The 13,653-nt window shown below is 39.8% G+C and overlaps 1 protein-coding gene across 4 annotated transcripts in view; it reads right to left on the bottom strand.

The window, feature by feature from the left end:
• The window catches only part of MYO6 (myosin VI), a 153,170-nt gene that overhangs the window by 47,598 nt on the left and 91,919 nt on the right, over nucleotides 1-13,653 (bottom strand). For all 4 annotated transcript variants that reach the window (XM_055534836.1, XM_055534837.1, XM_055534838.1 and 1 more), the window contains exons 12-15: nucleotides 13,137-13,281; nucleotides 12,111-12,268; nucleotides 10,693-10,784; nucleotides 8,757-8,829 (exon numbers count right to left, since the gene is read on the bottom strand). In XM_055534836.1, the coding sequence (XP_055390811.1) occupies nucleotides 8,757-8,829; nucleotides 10,693-10,784; nucleotides 12,111-12,268; nucleotides 13,137-13,281 (468 nt within the window). The remainder of the gene's footprint in view (nucleotides 1-8,756; nucleotides 8,830-10,692; nucleotides 10,785-12,110; nucleotides 12,269-13,136; nucleotides 13,282-13,653) is intronic.

Below are 13,653 nucleotides of genomic sequence, written 5' to 3'. Positions count from 1 at the left end.
TCACACTTTTTATTGTTGTTATAAACCTGTGCCTCTACACTGGATTTCTGCAGTTCTGTGGAGTTTTCCTTTTTTTGTTCCTTTTTCTTTCTTTACTTTTTTTCTTTTCTCTTTTTTACAATTTTTAATTTTTTTAAACCTATTATATATTTTCTACATTTATTCCTTTGTTTGCCTTTCCTACTGTTCTTTCCCCCTCGCAGTTAATGTTTAATGTATATAAATCTTCATCTACCTCTATTTAACTTTGCATATCTATTCTTTCTTTCTTTTCTTTCCTTCCTTTCCTCTCAACACATTTGTTAGTTTTGTTTTCATAGCTTTATTCCCCACTTGCAACCTTGCGTTAGTTTTGTTTTCCAGTTTCTGCTTTAGTTAGTTTTGTTCTTAACTGGTAAATATAATTTTTGATTTCCTTTGTTCACTGAGTCAATCTACTATACTTTATTTTTCCTGGACTGTTTTGTCTTTGCTCATGGGTGTATATGTATATGTGTATGTTCCATTTTTTAAAATTATTATTTGCCCAATTTTGTAACTGCCATTTGTCTGGGGTTCATCTTTGCTTTCTCATTTTTGGATATTTGTTTTAATCTCACTTAATGTCATAACAAACCACTTGTGGAATCTTCATTCCTGACCAGAGATCAAGCCCTGAGCCTTTGGAGTGGGAACACTGACTCCAAGACCCTAAACTACAAGAGAACTAACCCTGCTGTTGCTGCTGCTAAGTCACTTCAGTTGTGTCCGACTCTGTGCGACCCCAAAGACGGCAGCCCACCAGGCTCCCCCATCCCTGGGATTCTCCAGGCAAGAACACTGGAGTGGGTTGCATTTCCTTCTCCAATGCATGAAAGTAAAAAGTGAAAGTGAAGTTGCTCAGTTGTGTCCGACTCCTAAGCGACCCCATGAACTGCAGCCTACCAGGCTCCTCCGTCCATGGGAGTATCAAATAGTGAGAACTCACACAAAGGAAACCACTTGAATACAAGGCCCAGCATCACCCAACCACAAGTAGTACCCTGTGCAGGATGCCTCATCTGAACAACAAACAGAACAAAAATACAAACCCAATCATCAGCATACAGGATTACCATATCACTTTGCCTTGTCCATCAGAGGAAAAAGAAACAAACAAACAAACAAACAAAACCTCAGCATAAATCTCACCCTATACAAAGCTTACACAAACCCCTGGACCAAACTTAGGAGGGCAGAAACCAAAAAAGGAAGAAAGAATTCAAACTTGAAGCCTGGAAAAAGCAGACCTCAAATACAATAAGTTAAAAAAAAATAATGACAAGGCAGAGAAATACTACACAAATGAAGGAACAAACTAGAAATGTAGCAGTCCAAATAAATGAAGAGGAAACAGCCAAACTACTTAAAAAAGAATTCAGAATAATGATAGTAAAGATCATCAAAAACCTTGAAAACAAAATGGAGAAAAAGCAGGAATCAATTAACACACATCTAGAAGAATTAAAGAATAAACACACAGAAACACATAACACATGTACTGAAATTAAAAATACTCTAGGAATAATCAATAGCAGAATATCTGAAGCAGAAGGAATCAGTGAGCTAGAAGAAAAAATGGTGGCAATAACTTCTGAAGAGCAGAGTAAAGTAAAAAGAATGAAAAGAACTGAGGATAGTCTCAGAGACCTCAGAGACAGTATCAAAAGCACCAACATTTGAATTAAACATTCAAAGAAGAAGAGAAGAAAGGGGTATGAGAAAATTTTTAAGAGGTTATAGTTGAAAATTTCCCCAACATGGAAAAAGAAATAGTCAATCAACTCCAAAAGGCACAGAGTCCATACCGGATAAACCCAAGGAGAAACACGCCAAGACCCATACTAATGAAACTAACAAAGACTAAACACAAAGAAAGAATATTAAAAGCAGCAAGGGAGAAGCAATAAGTGACATACAAGGGAAACCCCATATGCATAACAGCTGATCTTTCAGCAGAAACTCTGCAGGCCAGAAGGGAATGGCAGGATATATTTAAAGTTCTGAAAGGGAAAAATCTACCACCAAGATTACTGTAGCTGGCAAGGATCTCATTCAAAACTGCTAGAGAATTCAAAAGCTTTTTCAGCCAAGCAAAAGTTAAGAGAATTCAGTACCACCAAACCAGCTTTACAACAAATGTTAAAGGGATTTATATAGTCAAGAAATAGAAGAGAAGAAAAAGATTTACAAAGTCAACCCCAAACAATTAAGAGAATGGCAATAGGAATATATATATCAATAACTACTTAAAATGTAAATAGATGAAATGCTCGAACCAAAAGACACAGACTCACTGAATGGATACAAAAACAAGACCCATATATGCTGTCTGCAGGAAATCTACTTCAGACCTCAAGACACATATGTACTGAAAGTGAGAGGATGGAAAAATATATTCTACCCAAATAGGAAGGAAAAGAAAGCTGGAGTAGAAATCTTCATATAAGATAAAATAGACCTTAAAATAAAGATTACAAGCGCGGGCAGCTGCGATGGTGCACAAGAGCAGCGGAAAGGAGCTACACCACGTCCGAGGTCAGGGGTGGAGCCCGGGAGGAGCTACCCCGTGCTGAAGGTAAGGAGCAGCAGCTGCACTTTGCTGGAGCAGCCATGAAGAGATACCCCACGTCCAAGGTAAGAGAAAACCAAGTAAGAGGCAGGCACTGAGAGAGGGCATCAGAGGGCAGACACACTGAAACCACAATCACAGACAGCTAGCCAATCTGACCACATGGACCACAGCCTGGTCTAACTCAATGAAACTAAGCCATGCCCTGTGGGGCCACCCAAGACGGTCAGGTCATGGTGGAGAGGTCTAATAGAATGTGGTCCATTGGAGAAGGGAATAGCAAACCACTTCAGTATTCTTGCCTTGAGAACCCCATGAACAGTATGAAAAGGCAAAATGATAGGATACTGAAAGATAAACTCCCCAGGTTGGTAGGTGCCCAATATGCTACTGGAGATCAGTGGAGAAATAACTCCAGAAAGAATGAAGAGACAGAGCCAAAGCAAAAACAATACCCAGATGTGGATGGTATGGTGATAGACACAAGGTTTGATGTTATAAAGAGCAGTACTGCATAGGAACCTGGAATGTTAGGTCCAGGTTGGGTCTAGGTCTAGAGCAAACTGGAAGCGGTCAAACAGGAGATGACACGAGTGAACATCGGCCTTCTAGGAATCAGCAAACTAAGATGGACGGGAACGGGTGAATTTAACTCAGAAGACCATTATATCTACTACTGTGGGCAGGAATCCCTTAGAAGAAATGGAGTAGCCATCATGGTCAACAAAAGAGTCCGAAATGCAGTACTTGGATGCAATCTCAAAAATGACAGAATGATCTCTGTTTGTTTCCAAGGCAAACCATTCAATATCACAGTCATCCAAGTCTATGCCTCAACCAGTAACGCTGAAGAAGCTGAAGTTGAACAGTTCTTTAAAGACCTACAAGACCTTCTAGAACTAACACCCAAAAAAGATGTCCTTTTCATTATAGGGGACTGGAATGCAAAAGTAGGAAGTCAAGAAACACCTAGGGTAACAAGCAAATTTGGCCTTGGAATATGGAATGAAGCAGGGCAAAGGCTAATAGACTTCTGCCAAGAGAATGTACTGGTCATAGCAAACACCCTCTTCCAACAACACAAGAGAAGACTCTACACATGGACATCACCAGATGGTCGACACTGAAATCAGATTCATTATATTTATAATATAAAATTGATTATATTATATTTCTTTGCAGCCAAAGATGGAGAAGCTCTATACAGTCAACAAAAACAAGACCAGGAGCTGACTATGGCTCAGATCATGAACTCCTTATTGCCAAATTCACACTGAAATTGAAGTAAGTTGGGAAAACCACTAGACCATTCAGGTATGACCTAAATCAAATCCCTTATGATTATACAGTGGAAGTGAGAAATAGATTTAAGGCACTAGATCTGATAGAGTGCCTGATGAACTATGGACAGAGGTTCGTGACATTGTACAGGAGACAGGGATCAACACCATCCCCATGGAAAAGAAATGCAAAAAACAAAATGGCTGTCTGGGGAGGTCTTACAAATAGCTGTGAAAAGAAGAGAAGCAAAAAGCAAATGAGAAAAGAAAAGATATAAGCATCTGAATGAGAGTTCCAAAGAATAGCAAGAAGAGATAGGAAAGCCTTCTTCAGCGATCAATGCAAAGAAATAGAGGAAAACAACAGAATGGGAAAGACTAGAAATCTCTTCAAGAAAATTAGAGATACCAAGGGAACGTTTCATGCAAAGATGGGCTCAATAAAGGACAGAAATGGTAGGGACCTAACAGAAGCAGAAGATATTAAGAAGAGGTGGCAAGAATACACAGAAGAACTGTACAAAAAAGATCTTCACGACCCAGATAATCACGATGGTGTGATCACTGACCTAGAGCCAGACATCCTGGAATGTGAAGTCAAGTGGGCCTTAGAAAGGATCACTACGAACAAAGCTAGTGGAGGCGATGGAATTCCAGTGAAGCTATTTCAAATCCTGAAAGATGATGCTGTGAAAGTGTGGCACTCAATATGCCAGCAAATTTGGAAAACTCAGCAGGGGCCACAGGACTGGAAAATATCAGTTTTTATTCCAATCCCAAAGAAAGGCAATGCCAAAGAATGCTCAAACTACCGAACAATTACACTCATCTCACATACTAGTAAAGTTATGCTCAAAATTCTCCAAGCCAGGCTTCAGCAATATGTGAACCGTGAACTTCCTGATGTTCAAGCTGGTTTTAGAAAAGGCAGAGGAACCAGAGACCAAATTGCCAACATCCGCTGGATCATCGAAAGAGAGTTCCAGAAAAACATCTATTTCTGCTTTATTGACTATGCCAAAGCCTTTGACTGTGTGGATCAAATAAATTGTGGAAAATTCTGAAAGAGATGGGAATACCAGACCACCGGACCTGCCTCTTGAGAAATCTGTATGCAGGTCAGGAAGCAACAGTTAGAACTGGACATGGAACAACAGACTGGTTCCAAATAGGAAAAGGAGTACGTCAAGGCTGTATATTGTCACCCTGCTTATTTAACTTATATGCAGAGTACATCATGAGAAATGCTGGGCTGGAAGAAGCACAAGCTGGAATCAAGATTGCTGGGAGAAATATCAGTAACCTCAGATATGCGGATGACACCACCTTATGGTTGAAAGTGAAGAGGAACTAAAAAGCCTCTTGATGAAAGTGAAAGAGGAGAGTGAAAAAGTTGGCTTAAAACTCAACATTCAGAAAACAAAGATCATGGCATCTGGTCCCATCACTTCATGGGAAATAGATGTGGAAACAGTGTCAGACTTTATTTTTTGGGGCTCCAAAATCACGGCAGATGGTGACTGCAGCCATGAAATTAAAAGATGCTTACTCCTTGGAAGAAGAGTTATGACCAACCTAGATAGCATATTCAAAAGCAGAGACATTACTTTGCCAACAAAGGTCCGTCTAGTCAAGACTATGTTTTTTCCAGTGGTCATGTATGGATGTGAGAGTTGGACTGTGAAGAAGGCTGAGCGCCGAAGAATTGATGCTTTTGAACTGTGGTGTTGGAGAAGACTCTTGAGAGTCCCTTGGACTGCAAAGAGATCCAACCAGTCCACTCTGAAGGAGATCAGCCCTGGGATTTCTTTGGAAGGAATGATGCTGAAGCTGAAACTCCAGTACTTTGGCCACCTCATGCGAAGAGTTGACTCATTGGCAAAGACTGTGATGCTGGGAGGGATTGGGGGCAGGAGGAGAAGGGGATGACAGAGGATGAGATGGCTGGATGGCATCACTGACTCGATGGACGTGAGTCTGAGTGAACTCCGGGGGTTGGTGATGGACAGGGAGGCCTGGCGTGCTGTGATTCATGGGGTTGCAAAGAGTCGGACACAACTAAGCGACTGAACTGAATGAAAAAAATCAAAGATGACATAAACAGATAGAGAGCCATTGCATGTTCCTGGGTAGGAAGAATCAATATTGTGAAAATGACTATACTACCAAATGCAATCTACAGATTCAATGTGATCCCTATCTAATTACCAATGGCATTTTTCACAGAACTAGAACAAAAAATTTCACAATTCATATGGAAACACAAAAGATCCCAAATAGCCAAAGCAGTCTTGAGAAAGAATAATGCAGCTAAAGGAATCAACCTTCCTGACTTCAAATTATACTACAAAGCTACAGTCATCAAGACAGTGTGGTACTGGCACAGAAACAGAAATACAGACAAATGGAACAAGACAGAAAGCCCAGAAATAAACCCGTGCACCTATGGGTACCTTATTTTTGACAAAGGAGGCAAGAATATACAGTGGAGCAAAGACAGCCTCTTCGATAAATGGTGCTGGGAAAACTGGACAGTTACATGTAAAAGAATGAAGTCAGAACACTTCCTAACATCATACACAAAGATAAGCTCAAAATGGATTAAAGATCTAAATGTAAGACCAGAAATTATAAAACTCTTAGAGGAAAACATAGGCAGAGCACTCGGTGGCATAAATCAAAGCAAGATCGTCTATGACCCACCTCTTAGAGTAACAGAAATAAAAACAAAAGTAAACAAGTGGGACCTGATTAAACTTAAAAGCTTTTTCACAGCAAAGGAAACTAGAAGCAAGGTGAAAAGACAACTGTCAGAATGGGAGAAAATAATAGCAAATGAAACAACTGACAAAGGATTTATCTCCAAAATATACAAGCAGCTCATACAACTCAATATCAAAAAAAACAAACAACCCGATCAAAAAGTGGGAAAAGAGCTAAACACACATTTCTCCAAGGAAGACATACAGACGACTAATAAACACATGAAAAGATGCTCAACATCGCTCATTATTAGAAAAATGCAAATCAAAACCACAGTGAGATTATCACGTCACATCAGTCAGAATGGCCACCATCAAAAAGTCTAGAAACAATAAATGCTGGAGAGGGTGTGGAACGTTCTTGCTCTGTTGGTGGGAATGTAAATTGATACAGCCACTATAGAAGAAGGTATGGAGATTCCTTAAAAAACTAGGAATAAAACCACCATATGACCTTGCAATCCCACTTCGAGGCATATACCCTGAGGAAACCAAAATTGAAAAAGACACATGTATCCCATTGTTCATTGCAGCACTATTTACAATAGATAGAACATGGAAGCAACCTAGATTTCCTTCAACAGATGAATGGACAAAGAAGTTGTAGTACATATACACAATGAAATATTACTCAGCCATAAAAAGGAACGCCTTTGAGTCAGTTCTAATGAAGTAGATGAACCTAGAACTTATTATACAGAGTGAAGTAAGACAGAAAGAGAAAGATAAATATTGCATTCTAATGCATATATACAGAATGTAGAAAAATGGCTGAAGAAATTATTTACAGGGCAGCAATGGAGAAACAGACAGAGAATAGACTTATGGACATGGGGAGAGGGTAGGAGAGGGTGAGATGTATGGAAAGAGTAACCTGGAAACTTACACTACCATATGTAAAATAGATAGACATGGGGAATTTGCTGTATGGCTTAAGAAATTCAAACAGGGGCTATGTATCAACCTAGAGGGGTGAGATGGGAGGGAGGCTCAGAAGGGAGGCGATATATGTATACCTATGGCTGATTCGTGTTGAGGTTTGACAGAAAACAACAAAATTCTGTAAAGCAATTATCCTTCAATTAAAAAATTAATTAATTAATTATAAATAACAGCTACAGGACACAGGAAGAGAAATCAAGACTTAACTGCACTGGTCAGAGAAAGATGCGTCTTGGGCAGTTAGTGGGGGTGAAGGGGGGCACACTGACTGAGCTGTAAACGAGAGTATTCTGACAGATGCAGCACATGGATGTGGGCAGAAAGGTAAACCGAAGGGGAGGCGTTCCAGCCAAGACATCCAATGACACATCAGAGGCACAAAGGTCTGAGAAAGGACAAGGTACGTGGAGGGATATGCTAGGTGGATGAGGCAGGATATGAAAGTCCTTAGAGAAGTTATATAAATGTAAATTATTATCATTGTGACTGTGTTGTTGTTGTTACCACTGTTGTTCTCTCTTGTCCAAATCTAGCAAGAGTTACTGGCTCAATTGTCAAATTCCACTTTCACAGCAAGGTTTACCCAACAGCTGATTTTAGAGGTCAGCTGGAAGGAAAAGACAGCCTGAGCACCAGCTGGGTGACAACAGGGCAAGGTCTCTCTACCAACAGCAGCCCAGGAAAGAGAGTGTTCTCCTGCTGCGTGGCATTATCTGAGGGGACCCACTGAACTTGTGAGGCCTGCTTGCCACCAGTTGGAGGGTAGAGCCGATGTCCAGAGAACAGAGACGAAGAACGGCAGACGCTGAGCCAAGCCCCTGCAGACCCCGTGGGGACCTTGCTATACCACGGGCTTCCTCACGCCAAGTAAGGAATCTCTTCACTGCTTAAACAGTTTTGTTTCCTCCTTAACCTAGCCACGTGTTAACTGTTTAAGAAAGAAAATGCCCATCACAGTAAACAGAAGAAATTTTCAGAATACTTTCAATATAGCTGAATTTGGTGCCTTCATGTGAAAAAACAACTTCCTAGCAGTGCTAAAATCAGGAGTATAATCAGGAGATATCAATATTATCAGGAGACAATCAGGAGTATCAACCACAGAGCATAGAAGAATGACTAGTGAAAACATTCACTGTATCTCCCCATAATTCCCCAAAATGGAGTAAAAACAACACATACCTATACAGTCCTGATTATCCACATAATGCACTTCATTCACACCTAAACCTTCCTTTTGATAGAGTTCTTGTTCCTAGAAAGAAATAATCATAATCACAGATATGGAGATGCCATGTGAGAGGACAGACTCACAGTTTGGTGCCAGATATAATAATAACATTTATTAATTAGTCAGTGTACAAAGGTTCACACCAACTGATTTGGTAACTGAGAAGTCTTACAAAACGTTAGGGAAGAAAAATCCTTGCCCCTAAGGCAAGGTGAAATCACAACTTCAATGGCCAACGTAACATACGGTTTACATATGTGGAAACGTTCCCTCACAGATAAGCACGCTTTCCCTGAAATACCCTGGGCAGCCAGGCACAGACAACAGGGATCTGTTAATAATCACTCAAACCCAAGACAACACCAGGGCAGGCAGGCAGGAATTTTATCACAGATGAGTGAGCAATGCAATGAACTCAGGGTTATGTATATTTCTTATTTTTCCCCCTGAATGTTTAAATATTTCCTCCTAAGAGACATACTAGCAGAAGGTTCTGTCATTGTAGGAGGCAGTGTCCACTTGAACTCAATCTGAATCTGAAATTCACTTTTATTTTAAAGAACTGTTATAAACATAAATCAAGACTGTCTCCTCTTCATGCAGTTTCTAGATAAAGCTTGCTGGGCTGGAAGGAAGGGAAGAATTAAGGCAGGTTATGTGAGAAGCATACATGCCAACCTTCACACAGTAATGGAAGGACTAAGGCAGCCGGAGGAAACATTTTCAGAGAAACCCTCTTAACTGCTAAGTACTTGTTTTCATCTGTTTGTTTATGCCAGAACTGGCTTAACTATAATATATAAGGAGAGGTATAAAAGTTGGAATGTGCTGGGAAATCCAAAAGGACAAAAACATAGTAAGAAAGGAGGAAAAGATGAATGGGATGGGAGCAGGAAAGAAAGGATTTCACATTTCAAGTCCAGATTCAGAGGGGAGCTCAGAAAACAGCAGTGCTAATATGAAGGGAACCAGCAGCCAGGAAGGTGGGTGTAGACCTGCAGAAGTCACTGAACTGCCGTGGTTTCTTCATCTGTAAAACAAAGGGCTGGACTAGATTAACGGAGGAATTTTGAGTTCCCTTTAACTCTATTTGCTTCACCCAGGAAAATACATCTCAAACAGCTCAAAGGAAGGAAAGGGAAGAGTATTAGTAGGAAACAGCAGAAAATTCAAAATACAAGGTAAAAAATGGTGAGACTAATCACAAATCTACTGATTCAAAGTTACCTATACTTACTGTGCACTCTTAAGTGTCACAAAGGAACTTTCCTAAGACCTGAGACTGTAAGTTCAGGACAGGTCCACAGTTACCTACTATGAGTAGTAGCGGGAAGTTCCTTACCCGACCAGAGACGGTGTCCGGCCAAAAACACGCCACCAACAGGCCACTGGCAGCGCACAGTGTAACCTGGCAGGGCTAGGGAGGCAGGCCAGGCCAGTGCCCATGGACTCTCCCAACCGGGGGCTCCGCTGCCATGTACAGAGAGAGGGTGAGCAGGTAACGAGTGGGCAGAAGCAGAGACCCAGGGGAAGAGAGGGGTGCCCAGGACTGGGTGAGAGGAGACTGCTGATTGGCAGTGGAGGAGGAGAGACAGCCAAATCAGGGAACGAAACAAGAAGAATTTCAAGTCTAGTAAAAGTCACTAGTAAAAGGCAAGATACCCTCCCTTCTGAGGAGGCGCCAATTTTAGAGCTTTTACTTAGCTTGGTCCCTAAGCTCAGCTCACATCGACACTTAGGATGTGCCCCCACAGCCCACGCGGGGCCTCTCTGATTCCCTGGGCCACCTTACACCACACCCCATCCATCGGGTAACTACAGTCTATCTCTGCACCCTGAAATTTAAAATAGAGGGCTGTTCTTAAATCTAAATTGTACACCAATTACCTCCTTCAGAATCCTTTCATTAAAAAATTGTTGAAGCTTCTCATTGCAATAGTTGATACAAAATTGTTCAAAACTGTTATGTTCAAAGTACTCTGAAAATAAAACCAGAATCAAGAGTCATCATCAGATCAACTTCATATTAATAAATTTAACTTAGGATAAAATTTTATTGTATCAATGCTTAATTTAACAGTACGTTAAAATGTATGTATAACTGTTTCATAATCCTCAAATGCTCTTATTTCAAGACTTAAATTTTGATAGGCACTAAAATTAAGTATTAGAAACACCTCAGCTTGACAAAAAGTTGTTTGTTAAATAAATATAATATAGTAAAAGATATAAAATATAAGTCACTTGTAACATATTTTTAAGGCACAGGAGTTAGAGCAATCTAAATTGAAGAAAAGGACTTAAAATGTAAGCACTTCATATTTTTCTGTATAATCTGTGAGATTATAGTTAGCAAAAATATTATAGCTACTAATGCATTTCTAAAATTAGGAGTTGTATTACATTATTTCTAAGATCCTTGCAGCTTTAAAATGTTATGCCTTTGTGTATTCCTGTGCTGGAACAAACTGGTGCAGACCAGGAAACGCACGTCTGAAGACTGTGAAATTCTCAAGTCAGTAATGAGCGTTTCTCTAGCTCTGAGCAAAAGGTAATGCTTTATTGTAAATGTCAAAATATGTATCACATCAAAAACAAAACTCTGCCCTTCCCCAAAACGTAAGCACTCGTATCTTCTCATGGCACTGCAAACAAACTACAAAGGACACCACTTGTCCACAGACAGAAGGAACGCCGCACTGACAGAGCTCAATAAAAAAGGTCAGACTCGCTGTGGGATTTTTACAACATGGTCATTCCGAACACAGCATTCAGACATCAGTGACTCATTTCATTTCTGGTCATACACACCCACAATTCTTCTCAAATATTTATCTGAATAGCTTCCTCATTCGGTAGAAATTAATTGGAAATAGCTCTCTGTTGACAACTATCAGTCAGGATGAAGTTTTATACACAGTTATGAGTTTGGCCTCTGTGCTGGGTCAACCTGTACCCAGCTCTACACTGGAGTCAATGGTCTTAAGGAGTCAATTCTCTTTATCAGCAACACTGAAGACTTTATTCAGCTCTACTCATTTAAGAGTACTGAGACATGTCTACCCACAGTAGTTTCAATCAATATTTTAAGCATTAGTGTGACCAAAATCCACAAGTCTTTCCTTTTTTTCTGAAACATTTAAATCATATTATGAAATGAAATGATAGTATGGACACATAACTGGAAATACGTTAAGTAAAAGGTACTACAGGGAAAAAAGGTTTTTAAAATTTTAATTATGTGTGGAAAAACTCAGTGTAAAAATATCAAACAGATACAAACTCACAAACAAAACTATATTTACCAAACCCAGCAATATCCAGGACTCCAATAAAATAGGATGATGTTTCAAAAGGAAAACACAGGTTTACTCTGTTGACCACGTGATCAAAAAGATGGCTATAGACAGTCTTTGCCAGGGCATCCCGGGCATTGTTTGCCTGTTCCACTTTCAGGGGTACCCTGTAAAAGAAGACCGAGTCAACAGAAATTCTTCCTAGTAATATGTTATGGAAATAATGCCAGGTTCCCAAGAGCTGAGCACGCACAGTCAACACGAAGGAGAAAATAAACAGCTACAAAATGTCAGATGTGAATGGAAAGAAATAAACAGGGCCAAGTAACATACTACAGGAGAATTATCTATAACTAAAGACCTATTATTGAGTAAAAGAATATTAGGCTCAAAACATCTTTTTAACCTTAATTTTATACCTCACAGTACATGCTGAATACACAAAAAATTTATTCAAAGGAATAATCTTCCAGGTGACTTTCTTAAATGCAAAAGAAACTGTGTTTAATTCCAGTATTAATTATACTTAATTAATATACTTAATACTTAATAAAGTATTAATAATACTTTAATACTTGAATCTCTTCTAAACAGTGGTTTCCCAACTTACATTTCTTGCAGAACCCTTTCCTAAAGGGACTCTTACGTGGACACTCCATCCATAAAACACAGAACTGCTTTAGCACACAGGGCAAATGGAGCGGAGGACCACACCCGGGGCTTTTACCAGCCTTCCCGTGGCCTCCAGAAATGTCTCTGAAGGACCACGCTACTGCAGGCACAGATTTTCTTCATCATAACAATAACTGGGAATTAGCTTAGCAGAGAACCAGGCTAAACATATCTTGCTAATATTTCTGAAAGTAAGTTATGGGATTTTCTGTGTAGCTAAAAGGGTTTTTTTTATCCTTACTTTTTAAATGTATTGAAATGTTTTGATACACTCCTTTGCCTTACTCAGCAAGGAACAGAGACAGGATCTGGCTTTTCCCTCACAAGGCAGGACCTGCAGGGAGCAGTGAGCAGGGGACTTACTTTATCACTGTTCCTTTGGTGCCCCCTGCTGTTGTCAGCATGACTCTTGTAGTTAAACTTACACGAAGATCATCTTGATCCAGACCCAGTAATTCAGCACAATATTCCAATGACTGAGTAGATTTATTCTTCAGATTACAACCACCTAACGAAAACATATTTTAATTTGCAATTAATAAACATTACATGAGATTTGCAAGATGCATTTCTTAGGAAATACACTTCACTGACATACAGCTATGAACAAGACAAGGCTTATTTGTGACTTTTAATTTCACCTCCCTCGTTCCCCACCCTTGTCAGACACTCATACTGCCAAGGTCACTGGGCAACTCATTCAGGGCAGCCCATGACACAATCCTTTCAGCCCATCAAAATTTTAACCTATCAGGGTTTCATTTTTCATGACCCTGCAAGGGAAATATACTAATGATAGATTACAAACCTTGTTAATATATTAAATCTCTGGAGTCATGGAATGCCTTATCACTAAAACTCATATGACTGCAGAAAACGT

Source organism: Bubalus kerabau, chromosome 9 (assembly GCF_029407905.1).
Source record: "Bubalus kerabau isolate K-KA32 ecotype Philippines breed swamp buffalo chromosome 9, PCC_UOA_SB_1v2, whole genome shotgun sequence".
In the NCBI taxonomy this organism is placed as follows: domain Eukaryota; kingdom Metazoa; phylum Chordata; class Mammalia; order Artiodactyla; family Bovidae; genus Bubalus; species Bubalus kerabau.
Note: the sequence above shows the minus strand (reverse complement) of the source record. Positions and strands in the feature narration are given on the sequence as shown.